Here is a 23,772-nt window from a genome sequence, read left to right as displayed (position 1 = left end):
GCTGGGCCTTCGGCCAACATCTAGGGCCCCAGTTTCTAGCGCATTGTCAATAGAAAGCCCTTGGACCCTCCCGGGGCGGAGGGTGGGGGGCGGGGAGGGGTGCGGCAATGGGCTGCCTTGAGATGACCAACTTTGAGCTGCACTGTTACAGGATGAATTGTGTCCCCTCTCCAAATCCGTCTGTCCCAACCCCCAGCACCTCAGAGTTGTGGCCTTCCTGGGAGACGGGGTCTTGTGAGAGGCGGTTAGGTTAAAATGAGGCCATATGGATGGGCGCTAGTGCACTGTCACCGGTGTCCTTACAAGCGGAGAGTAGGACACACAGAGGGACACCACGTGAGGACACAGAGAAGATGGCTGTCTCCAAGCCAAGGACAGAGGAGTTAGGAGAATCACCAGCCAAGGTGCTGAGTCCCTCTGTGCCTCTCCGTGACATGGGAACAAGCCTCAAGAGGATCAGAGGACGCAGTGACAGGTGGGGCTCCGAGAGCTTGGTGCATAGTGAGGGCGAGGGAGGGTGAGCTGGTGCTGCTGGGGGGGGGGGTTTGGGGTCCCGCCGTCACCACCAGGAGGGTTCCGGGCTTTCTGAACATGGACACAGAGCCCCTTCCCAGGTTCTGGGCGGTGCCACCCCGGGATCCTCTGTCACAAAGACCCTGGCCCCCAGGGACACTCAGAGCAGGCATGGCGGTTGCCGCCTTGTTGACACCCAGGTCCCCTCAGCTCCAATCTTTGATGCCTGAGACAGTCCAACGTCAGCTATGGAACCCACCCGGCATGTCAGCCTTGAAAGACCCACACTCAGGATTCTGGACAAGGTTCCCGTGGCCATCGCCGGTCTCACTGGGCCGAGCGCAGACGCCAACCTCACAAGGTCTGTCCTCACAAATTTCCTGCCTGATGGTCAAGGCTCCAAAACACTCGATAAAAGCCGGATGAGCAAACCAGCTGTTTGAAGTTCCATCCAAAACAAACCTAAATCCATAATCCTTTGAAGTTGGTCGCTTTTACCGCCCAAATGAAAGGGCCCATTTTTGGCCAACGGGGGTGCAGCCTGCTGAAAAGTCAGCCATCACAGGGGAGTGAGAAGTATTTTACCCTTTGTTTTTCAAAGACACACGAGTGACACGTACACCTTTTGTCGGAGTAAGCCTTGTGTGCGAATGATTTTTAAGCTTTGGCTCAGTTCTGAACTTATGAAACCCTATCCAGACACATCTAAGTATCTGCTCTCTGGACCCCACGGGAAGTCCTGTCCCCAGTGGCAATGACACCCTTTTTATAGTGGGTCGGGGCACACCAGGCATCCTGGCAGACAGACTGCAGGAAGTGTCTTTACTGAAAACCCACAAACTGAAGAGTTTGCTTGGGGCCTGATCTCAGCTGGGTGACATCTCCAAGTCACGTCCCAGCACCCCCCACAGCATGGACTATTCACAGCAGTGGCAGAAAAGACCTGATTTATTCGATACAGAGTTAACCCAACTGGAGGTTAAAATTCAGTCGTCAGGAAGCCTGCTGGGTGACAGTGTTTTCTGAAGCTCGCCTCCCTTCAAGGCAGATTCTGGTTTTCGTGGCTATTATCATGAATGTGCAAATGTGTGAACAGATCCCTCTGCCTCCGTGTCCCTCGGCCGTGGCAAGGCGAAACTCTCACGACACTAACACCAAAAGGAGAAGCAACGTCCTGCCTTCCACTGACAGCACTCGTCGGCTTCCCCTGTCATTCCCGATGCAGTGGGGAAAGACTCTCAAATTCATAAACTTAGGGCAACTCAAAGAATTCAAATACTGTGGAGCGCAGCGTGGGGACAGGTCTCATAGACACAGGGACACTCCATCTTGTTGGGGGTTCTGCTCACAAAACAAGTAGGAGGGAGACAGCATGAGGCACAGGCACCCCCCCAAAAGTGCACTGTCCCACGGACTGCTGAGCTGGGGCTGCACCACCTGGCCCGGTCATCTAACGTACGAGGTGCACAGGAGGGGTTCAGTCACCAGACTGAGAGTCCAGATGCTCTGAAAACATGCTCTTGCACGTCCGCCTGCTTCTAGCACATCATGTCTTAGCCCAGGGAAGAGCAGCTATCCACTCCTACAGCTCAAGATGACAGACAGTTGCAAAAGCAACTTTACCTCATTCAGCTTTCATTTGCTTCTCACTCATACGTGCACGCACACACACACACACACACTCATGCACGCACACATACACACAGCCTCCAACCCTTTGCAATGGCTGACGCAATTCAACTACATTTAGCAAAGTGGGAATTTAAGTAAATTCCTTTCTTTTTACAATGAAAATATAGCCAAAGAGAAAAATAGTATTTTGCATTGTATACTACACACACACAAAAAGAACAAAAACCTCTTATTGCTCTGCCTTTTTCCCAGAAAAAAAAAATGACCACTTTCAACCACACAAAATGTGCGAAGTTAAACACACACAAAAGATTGTTCAAGTTTCCATATACTGTAAGAAAATCTCTTTGGATAACTACTTCCATTTAGCCTGAGATTACCAAGGTCACAGCAGTTCGCTGTTTTCTGTAACATCACAGTGTTTTACTCTCTGTAAAGAATCGTGAAAAAGTTACCAGGACGAGAAACAAAAAAATCTTATTATACAACCAAATTTACATTCCCGATAAAGTAAACGCGGTGGATATTCTAAGGCACAGCATGCCTCAGGAAACTGTATTACCTACCTAGCCGAACTGCTATGTGGCCACACTTGCTGGAATTAAAATTTTAGTCTAAATACAGTTATTGTCTCAAAGTCTTTCCTGTTACATATTTAATATTCTCTGACAAAAATAAGTGAATGTTAAATTTGACAATGAAAACACCCCACAAGATAAATTATGGCTAAACAGTGACTTCAATATGCAAAAAGAAAACCATGGCTCTTCCTGTAAAGGCTTATTACACTGACCCGAACTATGTAACACACTCAGTCAGCTGTCCGTGTTTTCCTTTAGAGGGTACAGTGTTTCCTCCTTCAACTCCATAGCAGAGAATGCAACTAATTTAATTAAAGACTAACAACCTGAAAAGCTGAAGGGAAAAGCTATTTTGGACCAAGAATTATCTTGCAAACCAGACTTTTTCACCTCTCATTTTCTTGTGGTAGAGAGCATTTGGGGAGCATGTGTAGGTAAAAACAAACTAAAAAAAAAATCATACTTTTTCTCCTATATATTTGGAATTTTAGTCATTTTTCTAAGCTCCTTGAGCTCTGTGAAGTACCTTGGGGGAGGACGGCCCCTCCCTTGTAAAGGCTGCTGTGCTTTGTCACTGCCTGAGAATGTTGGTGGGAATGTAGTAAAAATGTTTGTGTAAAGTGGCCGGCCATCACTATCTTAGAATCGGGGCAGGTCTGGACACGAGCTATGTCTTTTAGGGCAGTGCTTCTCAGACCCCTGCCAGCCTAGGGCAGTTTCCACACTGGTCTCATCCCCCTTCCTCAGTGGGACGTGCCCGAGGCACACACACGTGCACACGAGCGTGCACACACCCACACAGCCTGGGAACAGCTAGCTTCGGCAGGCTCGCGGTTTCAGCTCTTCCTGCAAACTTCACCATCATGGCTCCAAACAGATGGCCTCATGGGTGTAGCCGGGGTTATGGCCACTGATCCCACAGGCCCATCTAAGAGACAAACTGCAGGAACTTTTTTTCTTTTTTCCTTCTCAGCCAATCAACTAACACAAAAGTCACCTCCTAGATGTCAGGTGTGGGCTCTGGCTGTTCTCAGGGAGGTCGGCCTGCCACCCCCACCTGCAATGCCAAAACCTACCTGGCAGGACCCGCCCCGTTTCTGCTTCATCCTCAGCACCTATGGCTGGTCCGCCTTTTGCCTGCTTTGCTGTTTGCACAGGTCATGTCCGCACACAAGGGAGAGATGCTTGCCTGTTGGGTCAACAAATTGCCCAGAATTGCGTTTGAAGCAGGTAGGAGCTCAACAACTATTTGTTAAAGGAATGAAACAGTCACAAAAACGAGTCTCTGAAAAACAACTTTGATGTAAACCCATCATCCTAGGGCGCTCCCAATCTGCAGAAATGACCATGCAAATGTGACAGATGAACTGGAAACTTCTCCCCACAGAAGTGGCTGGACGCAGCTTCATGGGGGGAGGGGGAGGACTGCAGGTCTGAACGAAAGTGCACATGAAGTGACCGCGGTGCCCAGTGCAGTGGGCAGGACAGGGATGCTGGAGGCCCCCGTGCCAACTCAGGAGGCGACAGGACTAGGAACCGGCCCCCGACCACCCTGATTCAGGGGCGAGGGTGTCAGGGTGTCGTGGCAGCATCTCCTTGACTCCTGACTTTCTGTTTCTCATCCATAAAAGGCTGTGACAATCGTCACCTCACAAGATTGATATTTAAAAATTCATGTGGTTGTTTTTAAATGTTAGCACTACTACAAATGCGAGAGGCCTGAGAAGGCCTGGCCCCCAGGAGGCCTGAGCACACGAGCTGCTGCTGCGACAGCTTCACGGTCCACGTCAGGGTCCCTTACTGCTGCAGAAAGCCAGCTGACTCCAACTCTTACATCAGGGCTTTCTTTTGAAGTCCCAAGACCTGTGTTTCCTTTGCCCGAGGGTCCTGCAGCCATCACCCACCCCACTCTTGTTCTTGGGTTCGGGGGTCTGACTGGGGGCCACACATGCCGCCTTCCTGCTTCGAGCCCCTCAATTCCAGACAATTTGTCCAATGCTCTTCAAGAATTACATGTATTATCCTACTGCCACCCTTGGGACACCTTCTGACCTGTGTCATTGCCTAAATACCTGGCAGCCAAACCCTCCCCCTCCTACCCTTCAGAATATGATTCAAGGCCTCCTTCTGGAAGCCTAGCTGACCTCTGGGACCAGGTCCCTCTTTCTTAGCATCCTTCCCAAGGAAGCAAACTTCTGGAAAGGGAGAGGACGCAAAGTCAGGTTTTTGCCTGGTCAGTAGAGGGCGCTGGAGGAACGCGGCAGAAGGAAGGGGCTGACCCTCAGGTGGACCGGTGTGTGGATTTGTTCTTCACTTCCTGGCCCCCGGGGTTTCTCCAGGAGAAGGACACAGGGGCACAGATTTCTCCAGGGCTCGTGGAGCCACAACCACTGGAGCCACATGCGGAGGGTGGCACCTCTAGTGCCTGGCTCCAGCAGAGCCCAGGGGCATGTTGAAAGTTTCCCACCAGTACCTATCTGTGGATGGCTCCCCTGTGCCCTCAGGGCTGACTCTGGCTGGCCCAGCCACTCAGAAGTTTTTCTGCCATCCTGTGAGTGCAGGACTCAGCCTGGGGGGCTGTGCCCTGGGCACCATCCCAGCCCCGGGGATGGGCGGCTCCCCACACCAGCTATGTCTGTATTCTGTACTTCTCACCACCCAACCCCACCAGAGTTCTCCACATGAAACCTTGCCTGACTGTATCACGAGGGCTTTCTCCTCCAGGCTGGGCCCTGCCAGACGCACCCAGCCCGCCACTAAGGCCAAGGTCCCCTCTTTTGTTACTCAAGTTGTGCAAATCACTTCTAACGCACGTTTTCCTAGGAGCCACCACTCCCAATGGGCCATTTGTCCAAGTGGCCACGTTGCACTATGTATCAGACAGGAACTAGTTCTGCCCCTGAGACTCTTGCCGATGCTCTCCTGTGAAAACCCACTAAATACAGAGGACTGAAATGGTCTCGACATTATAACCTTGCAGACGGAACCCCGGCTTCTGACTGTTGGGCTTTTAGAAGCCAGAGACCTCCTCTCTATTTTCCATGGGATGGCTCACACATTTAATAATAATAATAAATTCCAGAATAATAATGTAAGAAGGGGAACCAGGAAAATGTTTTCAGACATTTAGGGAAAGAGGGAAAAAAACAGAAAGTGAAAAAAATACACCAATGACAGGTACGAGGATGTGCCTGCATATTGAAGGGTTGGACGTTGATACATCTTTTTATAAGAACTGAACGCTGGTTAATTTTGGCCACACTGACTAAATTATAGCTTGATGCCATTCACATCCTCAGGCCTAAAGGAGGGAGACACAAGGTGTGACAGGCTGCAGCCCCCCTTGAATTATTTTTTTTAAATTTTATTAGTTTCAGGTGCACAAGACAAAGCGATACTTAGACGTTTATCATTTATATCCCTCACACTGTGTGAACCCCCCCTCCCCCCATCCGCTATCCCTCTGACATCGCACAGAGCCATTACATTTCCACTGTCTCTATTCCTAATGCTGTACTCCACTTCCTGTAACCATATATATATATAAAATTATAGTTGACATTCATTATTGTTCAGCTTCAGGTATACAGTGCAGAGATCAGGCATCTACATCATCCCTGAGGTGGTCTCCCTAATGAGACACGTGTCCATCGGATACCCTACAAAATCTTTACATTATTGATTACGTTCCCCAAATTAATTTTCAAAACCCCGTGGCCATCTTGTGGTTACCGACCCCCTTGAATTTTTCATGTCCTACTTACAAACAGCATTTACATAAAGTACCACTGAGCTTTGAGTGTCCCAGCTGTTTGGGAAAAGACATGGGGGGGACAGGCTCTACAGGCTCCTGGGTTCAGCTGCGAAGTACACTGAGAAGCTAGGAAACGAGGAAGTTACTGTGACAGCTGACAGACGCAGGTGGCTTTCCCCAGCAACTGCACTCGGCTCTGCAGTTCTGAACTCTCACCCAATGTTCCTCCCACTTTGTCCCAAGTTTCACCCGTTAGTTATTCGTGTGCATTCACGTAGTTTGTCACCTGCCGTGCCACTGCTGCTGCTCTGGAGGGTGACACTGGAGCCTGTGCCGCCTGCTGCCCCTTGTAAGCCCGGGATGAGATCAGGGGGGCCGAGAGGGTAGCACAGGCTCCTCGCTGATTTCAGGTCAGTGCACACGCCGAGCTGCGTCCTGGACAGGACAGGCAATGGGAACTCTCGGTCTGGGAGACCAGTGGACACACCTGGGAGTGCGGCTGACCTTAGGACAACATGCGAAGGTGTGGTCTGGGGACTTGGAGACAGAGAAAGGTGGGCCCACGTTTACCACCAAACCCTGGAGCACAATCACTGTAGAAGCTGGAAACCAATGGCCCGGACTTGAGGGGTCCCTAACAAACGCTTCCACCAGCTCCCCTAACCTGGGGTGAGAGCACCCCATTTTTTAAAATCCTGTGTTTAATTGTTATCTTTGCTTTGCCTCCTTCTAAGAAGGATTTGAGGCAGCTCACTAACACATATTGGCACGAAAGGTCAAAATGAGGACGTGGTTGTGGAAGTGAGTGAGGGCTGGTGGGGAGCCCAGCACGCAGTGGGAGGTAATGCGTGTCAGCTCACAAGTCCCACCAGCCAAGGCAATGGGGAGCCCCGTGTGTGGGTCTCTCTGGCCTTCTGTGCGTAGAGGCACTTTCGGCTGCCACGGTGACCATAGGTAAGCTGCATGGACCCTCACGATCAGAAGGCTGAGACGCTAGCCCCCAAATCATGTTGCTCAAGGAACCCCTCCCTGCCCAAATGCCAGCAGTGCCTTGGTGACATCCATTGGCTGCAAGCCAGCCACTGCCCCAGAGACACCACCTGGGCCTGACCCCAAGGCCGGGCTCCCCTGCGGTAGGGCACAGAGAGGCTCAGTGGCAGAGGGAGACAAGCCCCAGTGTGGGACACCGACACACAGTAGGTGACACTCCCCTGGGGCATCCTTCCTGGACCACAGGGACTCACTGCCTCGGGCAATTCTCAAAGCTTCCTTCAGTCCTGGCTGAGGGCAAGACTCCAGGCTGAAGGAGACTCCACAGAGCAGGTACTGAGAGGACAAGTGACCACCAGCCCACCCCCTCCAGACACGTCCTGGCCCCGAGGGTGCGTCCTGGCCCTGAGGGTGGTCCTGGCCCCGAGGGTGCGTGCTACTGAAATTTCACCTGGCGTTCGCTCCCCCTCACCCTCGCACAGACCTGGGGGGCAGGGAGCGTGGACAGAGACGCCAACAAGGCTGGAGTGCGGGTGGTCAGAGCCCACCCCCCTTCCTCCTCCTCATTGTGCACATGCGGCTTTGAGGTGGGGCCCTGGGGTCAGGGGCCCTGGGGGGCCCTGATGGGGGGTCCTGGGGGCAGGGCTCTGGGGGCGGGGCTCTGGGGCCCCTGGGGGCAGAGCCCTGAGGTGGGGGGGGGCCTTCGGACAGGGCTTTGGGGCGCGGGACTTCCACGCTGTGTCTGACACGAGGCGCAGAATTCAGTCACAGGAGACCTGATGCTCAGCTCAGAAATACCCTGGAGAGAAGAGGCCATCACCTCTGCGGTGCTACCATTTAGTGACTTAGAGAACAGCTGAGTCAACGTGGACGTCAGCTGGTCATAAGTGTCCCTGGTGACTTTAAAGGGGCTGCAAATACTGGTCTGAGAAACTGGGAAGTGTAGAGGGTAAATCAGTCATCTAACCTGGGTCCTGCTCCCCACAGCAGGCCGCTCGTGGGCTCAGGCAGGTCGGGGTCCTCTCAGACCCTCAGTCACCCCCTTTTACTAGGCCAAGCAGCCTCGCCCGATGGAGGGGGTGCTCTGGCGCCTGGACGCCAGGGAAGCGCGGGGAAGCCTGGGTCACTTACAAGCTCCGAGAAGCCGCGCACCACCTGCCGGCGCTTCAGGTTGGTCTCCCCGTCCAGGTTGGCCGTCTCGATGTGGCACAGCCCATCGGGGTCGCTGGAGGACAGCAGCAGGATGTCTGCAGGGATGATCTCGTTGCAGCGAAGCCGCACGAAGTCGCCCACGCGGATCTCTTTCCAGAACCGGGTCACGTACCGCTTCTCCTCCCTGGGGAGAGAGCGGTGTTAGCCAGGTGGCGGGCGGCTGGCTGCGGAGCCCACCGAACGATGCTTCCTGCTTCTGGGCGTGCGGGAAACGTCATCGGCACAAAGGGTTTTGGAAAGAACATTCAGGATGGCCACATACAGTGACTCCATTCATACGAAATGTCCACAACAGGCAAATCCAAGGAGACAGAAGGTAGGTGTGTGGTTGCCCGGGGCGGAGGAAGGGAAAACACAGAGAAATTTTTTTCTGGGTACCAGTGTCCGTTTGGGGTGATTAAAATGTCTGAACTACATGGTGGGGATGGTTGCACAACACTGTGAATACACTAAATGCTATTGAATTGAACAGGAGAACAGTTAGAATGTTCACTTCTGGGTACGTACCCCCAAATTACAGGTACTTGCACACTATTCACAACCGCCAAAACCTGCAAACAACCCAAATGCCCAACAGTAATGGATGGATACACAGATGTGGTCCATCCACACAGCAGAATATGACTCAGCCATGAAAAGGAAGAAAATTCTGACACTTACCACAATATGGGTGAACCTGGAGGACATTATGCTGAGTGAAATAAGCCAGACACAAAAGGTCAAATCCTGGAGAATTCCACCTACATAAGGCACCTAAAGCAGTCGTATTCAGAGAGGCAGAAAGCAGAGCCTTTGTACACTGTCCTCATCGGCAGTGGGTCCAGAGGTTGTGGACTGAGTCAGCCACGTCTACCTGACACCTGAGCTTTGGTGAGAAGCACCGAGAATTTTACACGTCTGTTGACCCCACACTGTGGATCTAAAGGAACCCAAAGCAAACCTCCTGGGGCTCTGAGCCATCAGCTGCCCCAGATGCTGAGAGGGAAGCATGCCTTCCTATCTTATGCCACCATTTTCTTGTATTCCTTGAATTCAAAATCCACCAAACCAATCGCATGCAAAGCACAGGTTGGTGGCTATGGGGCCAATAAAGATCAATTAGATACAACTGTCCTAAGAGTGAGCGCAGGGTGAGACCACGCCTCTAGGTGGCGCCCCGTGGGGGCTGCAGGAGTCCAGGCGACAGCACAAAGGTGTTCTTCCCAGACCAGCTGAACGCCCCTGTCAAGGCCAGGAGATCCTGCAGCCTGCTTCTCCAGCTGTGACAGGCCCCGCAGGTTCCCACTAGAGGTCCCCTGGCTCCGAGACAAGCAAGAAGGGCACTCAATCACCTGGCTGTCCCACCACTCACTGACCTGTATGCACTGGATGGACAGGACACACAGCCTTGGTGTCTGATGGATGAAACACTTAACCGTATTCTTACTTCCTTTTGCCAAGGTCACACCTTGACTTGATAATATGGCAAGCAGTAGCTCCATAGCCTTTCTTCCTGGTGGGTTCTCATGGAAAGTAGTACAAAAGAATTTGAAAGGGTCTGTCCTCTTCCAGAAGAGACTTTCTAGAAGCTAAGTCCCGGTTTCGTCACAGAGGGCAGTGCATGCTCTGCAAGTGAGCTGGATGGGCTTTGGTGTGACGGGGCTTGGTAAGAGGCCGGTGGTCCCCGCCTGGCCCCGGGATCATGGGAGGAGAGGAGGGGCACGACGCTGTGTGCTCAGTTTACCTGAACCACAGTCCATTTACAGAACTCATAGAAAATACGGCCGCTTTCCATCTGCCTTGTAATCTCAAAACATGAGCATACTTGCCCCATCAGAGCACGTTTTTAAAACAGACTTTGGTGGAGGTACTGGAGCCCCAAAGGAGATGCCGACACAGCCCCCAGATGTGCCCTCAAGCAGCCAGCGACAGCGAGGGACCTCTGGTGACAGTCCTGGTGGGAGGACCCACAGGAAACATAGACCTGGAAGCAGAGTGTCTCCAGGACTGAAAGCGTTCTGGCTTCTATGAAAAGGCAGCTCCCAGAAATCCCTCCAGCAGTAAGACCCTTGAAAACACGGACTGGGGGATCCCTTGTGAAAGAAGACCAGCATGGCGGAACCTCACCTGCTTTTCTCGTATTGAATTTTATTATAGTAATTATATCATACATTTGATAGACTATATATTACATACACTATATTGTAGACCGTATTGTATCTTATATATGTACATACATGTAATATATACTATATAATAGTATATTATTTATAAATAATGTATAACAATTATAGTTATGTATAAATCATAAGTAATTGTATATTCTAAACAATTTTAATAAAATATAATTATATATAATAAAATAATATATAATATGCCAATATATTACATATAATAATACGTTATATATATACATTACATGTAACATATATATAAGTAGCTCTGCTTTTCAAGAGGAGGGTCTACTCTTTATTTTTTCCCAGCCACTGTATTTAGACAGAGGGTCTTCTAGTAAGTTGAAATGAGGCCATGGGGCAGGGCCCGAATCCAACGTGACGGGTGTCCTTTTAAGAAAAGGAGAGACGATGACCTCGCAGACCAGAGAGAGGCCTTGGGAGACACTGGGCCCCGCCCTCACCTTGACCTTAGACGTGCAGCCTCCAGAGCTGCTAGACAATTGTCTGCTGTTCACGCCACCCAGTACGGTGCTTTGCCGTGGCCTCTGAGCAGAGGGACCCCGATTAGCTGCATTTCCCATGACGCCCAGGCCGCAGGGACAAAAGGACAGCGGCAGAGGCAGCAGACGGGGAGCGGTGCCTCGCCAGGGGGTTCAGCCACAGGCCTGTGTCCCACCCCCACAGCTGCACCCAGTAAAACACCACGGAGAAGACACAGCTACACCCACTGACGCGACCTCCTCCTAACGCTCTTCTTCGGGCTTCTGGACGCAGCAGGTACACGAGTTGGGTCTGCCTTCGCTTTTCCCAGGTCACTGTGGGTACATTTCAGGGTAGACAGGATGGTGACCCATCCCCTCCACAGGACAAGTCTCCAGGGGTGCACCTCCGGGGCAGCCCTGCAAATGCCTGAGCTGCAAGCCCTCCAACCCTCCCAACGCCCCCCCGCCCCCGGGGCAGATGCCGGCCTCCCCCGCAGCCAGGCTTCTCCTGAAGTGCATGAGTCGTGCTTTTTGGAGAGTCAAGGTTTTAAATCGTCTCAGTCCTCAGTGCTATGGATTTGTGTGTAGAGATCTCAGGAAGGAGCGCTGTTTCGTTTGCCCACGTGCTGCCCGTCTAAGGACAGGTGCCACCCCATGTGGCAGCAGGATTCTGAGATGGCCCAAGAGCTCCACCCCGAGTGAGGTGGGGGCTGTGAATGTGCTCAGAGGCACCCTGCAGGGTGACTGAGGCCACCAGTCAGGGGGCTAGGAGCTAAAGAACAGGGGACCATGGGTGGGTCTGCTGGAGCCACACAAGCCCAGTCAATCTGGGCCTAAGGCCAGAGACAGGAAGTCAGACACTGGAAGTGTCAGAGGGCATTGGAGGGCTAGTGGCTAGGGCCAGGAGCTGAGAGAGGCCCCTGGCCCTCAGCCAGCAGGAGCACGGGGTCCTGGTGCAAACAGCACCCGGGCTGAGTTCTGACAAGAACCCGAAGGAGCCTGGAAGAGCCCCAAGCCACAGGGGACAGCCTGGCCCGACCCAACCCAACTGTGCCTGGACCTCTGAGCTCCAGAAACAGTGAGATGACACGTTGGTGTCGTTTTCAGCTGCTGAGTGGCCCTCACGTGTTAGACAGTGGAGGACACCAACACAGCACTCCCATGTGCACAGAAGCATGCGCTCGATGTCTCTTGCTTCCTGGCCCTCCATCTCCCGCAGCGTGCAGCTAACTGAACATCTCCTGACTCTCAGCTTTCTAATATGCAAACCACAGAGAAATTATTCACCGGAGAATGTAAAGCGAGGCTGCTTAAAATCCAGACGCCTTTCCTTCTCCCCACGAAGTGGAAGCCCATTTGAGGGCCTGAATAATGTATTAAGATGTGGGGAAACCCTGAAAATGTGTAGTCTGGAAATATGGGCTGTGTCATGAGCATTGCAAATATGGTGCACGATTCCGCCACAGACTCTGGGCATTGATCCAAGAATTCAAAGGTCATTGGTGGGAAGTGTCATTTTTCTGACACAGGGTTAAAAAAAAAAAAGCAAGAACAAAATTTGGGAGGTCGGTTCTTAGGCCAATGTGAAGCTCTATGATTAGCTTTCCTCTTCTAGGAAAATCTGTTAACAGCATTTTATAATTAGTCATGCTAAGCTTTGCAGTTCTTATCCGAGTCTTTTTTGTGCAAAACAGCACAATGCAGGGGAAAAAGAAAAAGGAAACCTCAGGATGACGAGTGATACATTTTACTGAAAGACAAGAAGTAAACAAACAGTCACGTGTTTCGGCTAAGTTACACTATCTATGCTAGTTACGTTTTTAAGGTTATTAAGCAAACGATTTCCTAAGAGGAGATAGCTGACTTACAGAATGCACAGGAATTCTTCTAAGTAGTTGAAAAGCATGTTTTTGCGCAGACATCACTGTTACTTTCCTGCAGCTGGCCGGAATGCAGGGCCTCAGGACTACAGCTCAGAAATGTTTGTTAATCTTGCCACAGGGCAGGGAGGGAACCCAGTGGTGACAGCAGAGCACCACCTGGGAGATGAGAAGGGTGGGGAAGCCAGCAGGGCGGGGCAGGGGTGGGGCTGGGACAGCTGGTGACCAGCAGCCACAGCTCCCCGGTGCTCACCCCAGCACCAGCACCAAGCACCTTGGACACAGGGCAGGCAGGGGTCCTGGGCGCCACCCCTCCTGCCTCCACCCCTCCCCCTTCCCCTTATGCCTTGTGTTGCCAAGTGGACACGTCGGGACATAGTCCTGGAGTGTGTGCACAATCACTGTATTTTTACTTCCTTTTTTGAAACTGCAACATTTGGGGGCGCACACCTGAAAATGCATACCATTAAGATCACAGGTCACCTTTCAGAACATTCCAGGTACTTCTTTCTCCCCCTCCAAACCTGTTCACCACTCAAGCACATTTCATGCCCAGCTTGCATGAGAGAGCAGTCTTTTGGAAGACCGAGGAATGTCGCCCGGAGTGGGGCTCCTGGACAAGCCTCCGGGGTGCCCAGCGGTTCGGGACAAGTCTTTTGGCCAACATCGGTGGGTATCAAGACATCATCACCATCTCAGTAACAACAACAACAGGACAAAAGGTGCAGCTTCTCTCAGCACCACTTTATCTCAGAGTCCTACACAGTCCTAAACCTACACTCCCATTTATGGATGTAGAAACTGACCTGTCCAGTCCCATCCCAACTGCACGGTAAGGACCAGATTCATCTATGTGGATCCATGGAGCTGGTTTTTCAAAGTCATCTGATCTGGTGGCCTAGCAGAAGTCAACTTTGCAAGTTCTAGGCCAAAAACTCTTCATTTTTTCCCTTTTCAACCACGCAATTCAGAGACCACTGTGGCCAGAAAAAAAACTCCCACTACGCTTGGAAAAGGGTGGGGAGGCAGCCTGTCCCAGACCTGTGCAGTGTGTGACAGGAACTGTAGGTTACAGTCCATTTGCCAAAATGCCTGCCTATTTGCAAACCACCAGAGGGCCCGTCCAAGGCCGAAGTCACCCACTCTGGTCTTTGCTACAAACTGGGAAGTGTGCCCTGTGGGCCCTGGCAGACTAAGACCACCTGTAGCCGGGACCCTCTGAGTGGCAGCAGGTAGATACCACCCACCACAGGCCCTTGAACTCCCTCTGGGGCTGCATGGTGGCAGGTCGGCTGTCATTGGGGCAGGAGAGCAGTTTATTCTTAGGGCTTCGGGATGACTCAGCAGCATCGAGAAGTGCTCCCAACTTGGGGGCACAGCTGACACTTTGGGAGCAGGCTGTGGACCAACTGGTGGGTTTACAAACAAGGCAGCGTCCCCTGCAGGTGCTTCACAGGTCACTTCTGCACACAGCTGCCCCACCGTTACTCAAAAGTCCCTCCCCTGGAAAATAGTTACAAACAGTACTAAGCAGCTGGTTCTGGAATGATGAAGGCGAGGGATGGTGTCTCAGATCTGGCCAGTCTCTCGTCGAGGGTCACGAACCCGGGCACACACATCACGTCACCGAATGAATGACTCACTCTCAGTAAGAGGCCCCACGGAAGGCGAGGGCTCAGGGCTCAGGGACCTGGCGTCCAGTGCCTCGGGGTCCCGGTCTGCAAACAGGGGTCTGAGCAGCCTCTCCAGTCTCCTCCAGCAGACACGGCCAAACCCCGCAGCCCTTCCCACACCACAGGTCCGCTCAGTTGAGTGAGGCTCTGTTTTGACTTCCCTTTCCATTTTCTTGGGCTCGATTTTTCCCCACTGTTTTTTTTAAGTGCTTGATTTTGACTAATAAACTCAGAAATACTATCACGTGCCATAGAACAGCATTTCGGTTAACAATGGACCACATTTACAAGTTGGTGCCATAAGATTATAATGGACCAGACAGATTCCTATTGGCTAGTGACTGTAGCCTTCTTGACATTGTAGCATCACTCGTGTGTGTGTGTGTGTGTGTGTGTGGTGGCGTTGGTGTACACACACCTACTGTACCGCCCGTCGTGTAAAAGCACATACAGTTATGTTCAGTACAAAATAGCTGATAATGGTAATAAACAACCATGTTCCTGGCTTACATATTTACTCGGCGATACTTTTTATCGTTATTTTAGTGGTCTCTTCCTATTTATAAAAAAGTCTGCTGTAAACATTAGCCGTGTTATGCCAGCAGCAGCCTCACCCATCATTTTCTCGTGTGTGATTTTATCTTGTGCTGTTTTGTGCAGTGACGTGCTGTCTGTGGTTGTGACCCAGGAGCGCAAGGCCCAGGTGTGCAGTGGGCTGGGCCATCCAAGTTGGCATACGTGCCTCTGTCATGTTCACACAGTGACAAAATGGCCTAAGGACGCATTTCTCAGGATGTCAGCCCGTCATTAAGTGGCACCAGAAACTACAAATGAGCAGCAAGTGACATCTTACATTTGACTTGTGGGTTTGTGGTTTGGAATCAAAGTGCGAGCTGCTATTTTGTTATCTTAGAAGACAACTGTAATTGTTCACAAAGTTAAGTGAAACATAGCACCTGGTCGGGCAGCTTAGCTACAGTCCCTCTGGAAATGAGATTACACAGTTAGCATCAGTCTATACTGTTTCAGTGACACAGAACAATTCAGCCTGGGAAAGAGAAAGCTCTTTTACGAACACCAACTTGATTCTGGCTTACCAGTTAGTTTATCGCATTTCCTGTTGCTAAAAAGTCCCCTGGATAAGTCAGGCATGTCCCAACTAAAACTGTGTTTCATTTAGTGCATCAACAGAAACAGAGTTGGCCAGATGTGGCCAGAAACATCTGGACGCTTCGTGTCTTACACACAAGACAGCTGAATGCATGCTCTTTTCCTCCAAATGGCTCAAGGTTGAGGTAGGTTCAAAGGAAGTATCTAGAAAGATCTACAGACCACATTTAAGAAAAAGGGAAGACCATGGAACTAACCTAACGTGCGAGCCTAGCAAGACCTCCCAGGCATGGTCAGACTAAAGAATGCCTCTGGCACAGACGGAGAGAGCTGCACAGCACTTTCTTAAGTAAACAGAACAAACGAGAGAAACCGGGATGCAGTGGGGCAAGCCCTAAGTGGGAGGCTCATGGCAAGAGAGCCAAGAATCTCGTGGAGCAATCCTTAGTGCCAAGGCCTGATGCCTGGAGGATAAGAAAACCCTTCATGAAATTTACGACTATTTTTTCAGATTGTGGACAAATGAAGGAGTGTGTGTATATGTGGGAGGGGGGAGGGATACTGAGAGAGACAGAGATGCAAATTTTTCACAGCACTTTGAAAAGACCCATCGAAACTCTAAAATTACCCCCAGTTTAATATACACTCATTATACAACAGGGAGAGAGATAATAGCTTTAAAGCAGGATTTCTCAGCCCTGACACAGCTGACATTTGGGGACAAACCATTCTCTATGTGGAGGGCTGTCTTGTGGGATGCCCCATCCAGGAGATGCCTGCATTGTGCCCCCCACGTTGCCCAATGCCTCCTGGGGGGAGAACTGCCCCAGGCTGGAAACTGTCGCTTTAAAGCACCCAGGACAAACATTCGGGAAAATGGAATATTAAAGACACGTTTACAGGACCAACATATTTTAAAAAGTGGGTGAGAACTCAGCACTCAAACAGAAATGGCAATATCTGCAGTATGAACTTAACCCAAATCTGTTGTGAACATCCAGAAGGTGCTTCCTTTCCATCCAGAACTGAAGCACCAGCTACCCATCCCACACCCCCAGACAGGCGGATGAATTCTGGAGCCCACACACGAAGGCGGGGTCAGCGTGAGAGGTCAGGGCAGTGACTTTCTGGGGTGGGGCCCTATGGTAGCCAAACGACCAAAGGTACAGTAGTTTGCACCATTGCACAAAGAGTGTTTCCTAAAACTTTCTCTTCTAGATGTCTCCTAAAAGCTACACACTCTAAAAAATGGCCCTGATGGGTGTGGAAAGCACATGTGTGCATGGAACACAGAGCTCAAATGAGCCAGGATGGATAGAAAATCCTGGCCCATCGAGGGGAAGTCAGAAAGGACTGCACACCTGCACACTGTCACAGCAGAACTGTCCCCAGGTTACAAGGGCATCTGGCTTCTGCAGAATGAAGACAGGAGGACAGGTTGCTCAGCCCGATGTGTCCTCTGCGAGGGCCACACATCACTCACTGAACGCACACTGCACACTCACTGAATGCACACCGCACACTGAATGCACACTGCAACTCAATGAACGTACACCGCACACTCACTGAACGCACACCACACACTGAATGCACAGTGCACACTCACTGAACGCACACAACACACTGAATGCACACCGCACACTCACTGAACACACACTGCACACTCACTGAATGCACACCACACACTCATGGAATGCACACCACACACTGAATGCACACTGCACACTCACTGAACGCACACCACACACTCACTGAATGCACACCGCACACTCACTGAACACACACCACACACTGAATGCACACTGCACACTCACTGAACGCACACCACACACTCATGGAATGCACACCACACACTGAATGCACACCGCACACTCACTGAACGCATACCGCACACTCATGGAATGCACACCACACACTGAATGCACACCGCACACTCACTGAACACACACTGCACACTCACTGAATGCACACCACACACTCATGGAATGCACACCACACACTGAATGCACACCGCACACTCACTGAACGCACACCGCACACTCATGGAATGCACACCACACACTGAATGCACACCGCACACTCACTGAACGCACACCGCACACTCACTGAACGCACACCACACACTCACTGAATGCACACCACACACTGAATGCACGCTGCACAGTCACTGAATGCACCGCACACTGAATGCACACCGCACACTCCCTGAACGCACACCACACATTCACTAAACGCACACCACACACTGAATGCACACTGCACACTCACTGAATGCACACCACACACTGAATGCACACTGCACACTCACTGAACGCACGCCGCACACTGAATGCACACCGCACATTCAATGAATGCACACCTCACACCTGGGGAATTGCAGTGTCTGAGCAGCTTCACCAGGAGCTGGATTGCCCAGCGCCTCCATCAAACCCACAGAGCCTCTAGGTGGGGGTCTTCGGTTGCATGGGTCTCCCCACCTTCCCACCCCCACTCCACAGAGCACCTATGAGTCACCTACAGCTTCAGCCACAGCCCTGTTTCCACCAACGGTATGAGAAGTCCCTCCTTTGTCATCTTTGTAAAAACGTCTTGGCTATAGTAGGACATTATAGATTTTATGGCCGTTTCATTTAATTCCAAGAGCACCTTTCAGAAGAACTGCCTCACACAAGCGCACGTGCTCCTGGGAGGGCTGGCACCGTAGCGGCACTCTCCACCCACGGCCACGGGAGCTTCTCATCGCCTGGTGCTGGCTTACATCCTTCAAAAGGACACGACCATTTTCTTTTTAAATTAAATTTACTGGGATGACACTGGTTAAAAATTATACAGGTTTCAAATGTACATTTCTGTAATATGTCATCTGTATATTGTATTGTGTGTTCACCACCCGAAGTCTAGTCTCCTTCCGTCACCATATATTTGACCGTGTTTTCCCTCCCCTCCCCCCTACCCTTTCCCCTTCAGTCACCACCATACTATACTGTTGTCTATGTTTGTGAGTTTTTGTTTGTTTGTCTTGTTCCTTTGTTGTTTTCAGTTTTATCTCCCACATGTGAGTGAAATCATATGGTTCTCGACTTTTTCTGACGTCTTTTACTCAGGCATGATAATCTCAAGATCCATCCATGCTGTCACAAATGGCACTATTTCATCTTTTCTTATGGCAGAATAGTATTCCATGGTGTATATAGACCACATCTTCTTTATCCAATCATCTATCGAAGGACACTTTGTTGTTTCCATGCCTTGGCCCCTGTGAATAAAGCTGCAGTGAACATCAGGGTACATATAGCTTTACGGATAAATGTTTTCAGATTTTTGGGGTAGATCCCAGAAGAGAGATTGCTGTGTTGTGTGCCGCGTCATATTCTTAACTTTTGGAGGACCTTCCCAGTTTGCATTCCCACAACATGGCTGTTTTCTTCATGAAGGTTCTGCGCCCTTCTCGTTAAATGTATGCCTAGGTGTTTTATAGTTTTTCTTCCTGGTTTCAGAAGATGATGGTCCCCACTTCCTCTCTAGGTCCTCACTGCTCTTTCGGTCGCTGTGAGCAGTTCCCCTCCGTGTGGTCACAAGTCTCCCGCAGCAGCTCTGCTCCGCCGGGTGGGAGTTCCCACGGCTCAAGTCACCTTCCTGTCCCTGGAGGCCAGGCCCCTCTGGAGGAGATGGTCACTATTCTTGGTTAGCAGACACGGGCTCTGCACTGCTTTCTAAAGCGATGGTAGGTCCCCTCCCTGTGGGGGGTGAAGTGCCACCCCCACCCCGAAAGTGAGGAGCACGAAGCTTCATCCAGACATCCCTTGCAGCCTCTGCCAGCATCAGGGCTAAGCAAACACCACCCCCGGAGACAGAGGGCCTGTCACCCTTGCATGCACCAATGGCCACCTTCCCCACTGGAGGCCCAGGGACCTCTGCAGGTGCATGCTAATTTCCAAGACTGATTTGTGGGACGCCTCCAACTCCACCAGGGCTCCTGATGCTGCTCTCCAAGGGGAGTTGGCACCAGAGCTCTCTAGGGACCCAGATGAAATCGAAGTCGTGTTCCAGATGCCCAGAGACCCACTGGGCTCAGGCTGGGGTTGGGGATGGGGGGGTGGGGGTCTGCTTGCAGGCCACCCTGCTGTCTCTGCATCAGAACTGTGAAGGTGAGCGGCTTCGCTGATGACAGGGTCCTCCCAGTTACATCTGAGGGGACGAGGAGCCAGAAAAGCGGACCAGCTTTGGTACTCGGCGGGGGCGGCAGACCTGGTGGGCACAGCCTTTCACTGCTCATTGGGGAGCCGGCCTGAGGCTCAGTGAGAAGGGTGCCCCCACACCAGCCCCACCTGACACCCCTAGCCATCTCCACGCAGAACTGGAAACCGTGACTGCAACCTGTTCTGTCTACAAAGCCTTCCTCTGCACGATGCGTGATATCCCTGTATCGTGACAGCACAGAGAAAGACCATAGACGGGCACTGCCCTGTCTCAGGAGACGTGGCCCCTGGAACACAAGGAATGCTAAAATATGGATCAACGCTGCTATGGTGACGCGACAGGTTTTGATGTAGTCTGTGTGGTGACATAAGACACCTTGGGTAGTCAAACCAAAATTTTCACCAGTAAAGCAATGGGCTCGGAAAATTGATTTCGCCCAGTAGTTTTCTGAGGTTGACAGAGGATGCTGGAACTGAGAACTAACAATTAACTCTTTGCTTTCCTCCTTGGGTAAGAATCCAGGGAGGCCCCTATGCTCACAGTCACCTTCTCCTGTGTGCCAGGCACGCCGGCCCCACAATGGCTACTGCAGTCACGGTTCCATTGGCCTTTGCCCCTGTGAGGTGGTGCCATTCTTGTTTGAAGGATGAAGATACCGAGGGTCAGAGTGCTTAAGTCAGTGCCCAGAGACCCACAGGCAGAGGTTGGGACAGCTGCTCCGACCAGGCACAGAAGAAGACGGGGGGAGCTGCTGAGGAAAGGGAATCGCTCATTTATAGATGTTCTTGCCTGTCTTCATTTAGAAACAAATATAAAAGCCATTCTTTTCCTTTGGGAAATTCACAGGTTACAACTGGTGATATCCAAAGTGTCTTCCATCAGCACACAAGCACACAAAGCTAAGCAGCACAGCCTTCTGAGGGGCTGGGTCGCCAGGGCTCCCAGCACCTCAGTACCAAATGGCCCTTGCACAGCTGAGCCCCCCACGAGGCCGGGTGCCACATGTGACTGTCACACAGGGCCCTGCCGTGCCAACCTGGCACCTCTGGCCCAATTTTAGACATAATAATAGTGACTTTGGTCCTTCGCTGTAGACCACTGAGATGAGGGGGTGACAGACCCCTCCTCTAACCTTCCCCAGTGACTTGCGGTTGAAAGGACTTACGGACATAAACAGAAAACTGTTTTAATGTTACTGGATTTCTGTTTATCTTTCTAGCCATCTGAACGCCATTGCCTTAGAGTTTTGACTCTGCAATGTGTGACGTCCCTGTCGCCATTATGGGTGGTGTTTATTTCCCCCCAGTGTGCCAGGTAGGCACTGCACAAAAACACTTCTTCAGACGTTTTAGTCCCTAACTCCGGAGCCGCGTGTCATGACATCCACTGGGAAAAGCCTGGCCTGTGCAGATGGCAGGTTTCCGCGCTTGTGAGCCTGGGCTGAGGGTTGGTTGGCCTGCTCCACCCACACTGTCGTGTGTCATGACCCATGTGCTCATGGCAGAGCCTCAGCGCCCGGGGGCTCCCGCAGCAGGGTGCTGCCCGGGAGGTTAAAGACGCCTTGTTTATGCGCACTCAGGCAGGCAGTCGTCACGGGACGGTGGGCCCCTCTCCACGGGCAACGTGCCCCCACAGCGATGGATGTCCCCACCGGGGGCCCTGTAGTCAGGCGGCTGTCCTGGGTTTGGCCAGAGCCACATGCGGCCTGGACGGTGTTCCCTGCCTGGGACCTGCCTGGTGTCCCAGCTGGGCTTCTGCACTGCGCGTCCCCGGGCAGATGGCCATGACTGAGCCTCACCGTGCAGAGGCCCCTCCCGCAGCAGCTGTGGAACGTGAGTAAGTTGGAAATGCTGTCTTTTCAGAAAAGAATTTACAAAGCACAGCCTTTGTATATTAGGACTTCTCAGAGGCATGAGGAAAGGCAGCTCCCTGGGGAGGTCCCCCCCCACCCCCGAGGCCAGAGCTGCGAAGGCCACCTGCCCCCCCACCCCGTCCCCACAGGATGCCTTCCAGGGGCCTGTGCTCCTCTGACCTCAAGTCTCTCTGACGTCTCTGTTTTGTGCCGGGTTTCCATTGAAATCGCGGACTTGCTCCTGATGGAGATGGGATGCCCTCCAGAGGGTGAGCAGGTGGTCAGGCCCCTCCAGTGGGGACAGCCCCACAGCCACCGCTCTGCCCTCCCTGGGGCCAGGCCTGGGATCTGCGCCCTTCTGGGGCTGCAACGTCCTAACAAGAGCCAGCCATCCTCAGGGGTGGGAACAGAGGTCTCAGCACAGAGCAGATGGGCGTCCTGACATCACCCTCGGCCGCATCCAGGGAGGTCCACGGGGTTAAGCTGAACATGAGTCACACAGAGATCACCACAGAGCGCCGTTTTCTGGGGTCAGAGTTAAATTAAGACTTCCATGGCTACTACAAACCTAGTCTTAAGCTTCAAGACAGAGCCGGCCAAGTGTCAGGGCCACAGGTCTGGGAAGGGACTTCATTAATGGGCACAGAAGGCCCCAGCTGTTCTGCAGCTGCCTTGTCCCTTCTCTGTAGTTTATAACTTACTAACAGGCTCCTCTAGTTCACTGACATTGGACAGTCCTGCCCAGGGTGGCAGTGTGGGACCCCAAAGCCAAATCATGAACATATCTTGGAGGCAAATAAACGCTCTGGGGGAGATGCCAGGTGCAGTGTGTGCTTTGTGCTTCAAGGGCAGGAATTATCGAGGGCGGCAGTGCTCCTGCGTGACAGGCACTCAGCCCTGCCACCGACTGCCCCTCTGCCACCAGAAGAGCAGGGACGGGCGCCCCTGATGCCCGAGATACAATCTCATTTGTCACAGTGCAGGGGCCAACCCCACAGGCTCAGATGGGTGACAGGATGGGCACCTGAAGTCACAGTGACCCTCACAACATGCTGGGGGTCAGATCAGCCCGTGGGCCTGTCTGCGACCCCTGCACAGAAAAGCCGAGGGCACATCAGGAAAAACGCAAAACAGGAGGGGCTTTTCTCCCTCCTGCAAGTGACAGATGCTTCAGGGGAAAGAGCCTCAGGGTCCCCACAGCCACCGTGGGCAGTGACACTCACACACTGAACAACAGGACACACTCAGGTGATGGGGGCCATGCCTGAGCCTGCAGGGGCTTGCTACCACTCTGGCTACCTGCTCTGCCCCCCTCAGAAACGCGCGGCGTGTCACCTGCATGGTGTGTCATCTGCACGGCGTGTCACCTGCACAGTGTCACCTGCAAGAGACAAGCCCTGCAACGCCACACATAGTGCAAGGAGCCCGCTTTGGTGTGGAAAGGTTTGCCCACAGCCCACTCTGGAACGTTCCCTGAGGCTTCCCACCACCCTAATCAAATCTGCTTTATTTCCAAAACCAACACTTGCAGTAACTCTGTTAACCATCTATTTCTTATCTCATTTAATGTTTTATTTTCCGGTTTGATTTTATTTTACTACGAGTATTTCCACAACCTTGCAGGCTGTGTGTTTCTATGGGAGTCAAATCTGCTCCCTTGTCTGTGACATTAGTTGAGGACATTGTCCTCATGCTGTCCCCACTTAGCACTCCAGCCCCAAGGCAAAGGGATGGTGA

General features: G+C 51.9%; 1 protein-coding gene across 4 annotated transcripts in view; it reads right to left on the bottom strand.

The window, feature by feature from the left end:
* The window catches only part of ATP10A (ATPase phospholipid transporting 10A (putative)), a 111,677-nt gene that overhangs the window by 49,188 nt on the left and 38,717 nt on the right, over window positions 1-23,772 (bottom strand). For all 4 annotated transcript variants that reach the window (XM_019753226.2, XM_074317770.1, XM_019753227.2 and 1 more), the window contains exon 2: window positions 8,602-8,806. In XM_019753226.2, the coding sequence (XP_019608785.2) occupies window positions 8,602-8,806 (205 nt within the window). The remainder of the gene's footprint in view (window positions 1-8,601; window positions 8,807-23,772) is intronic.

This window comes from Rhinolophus sinicus, linkage group LG13 (genome assembly GCF_036562045.2).
Source record: "Rhinolophus sinicus isolate RSC01 linkage group LG13, ASM3656204v1, whole genome shotgun sequence".
NCBI classification, from domain to species: Eukaryota; Metazoa; Chordata; class Mammalia; order Chiroptera; family Rhinolophidae; genus Rhinolophus; species Rhinolophus sinicus.
Note: the sequence above shows the minus strand (reverse complement) of the source record. Positions and strands in the feature narration are given on the sequence as shown.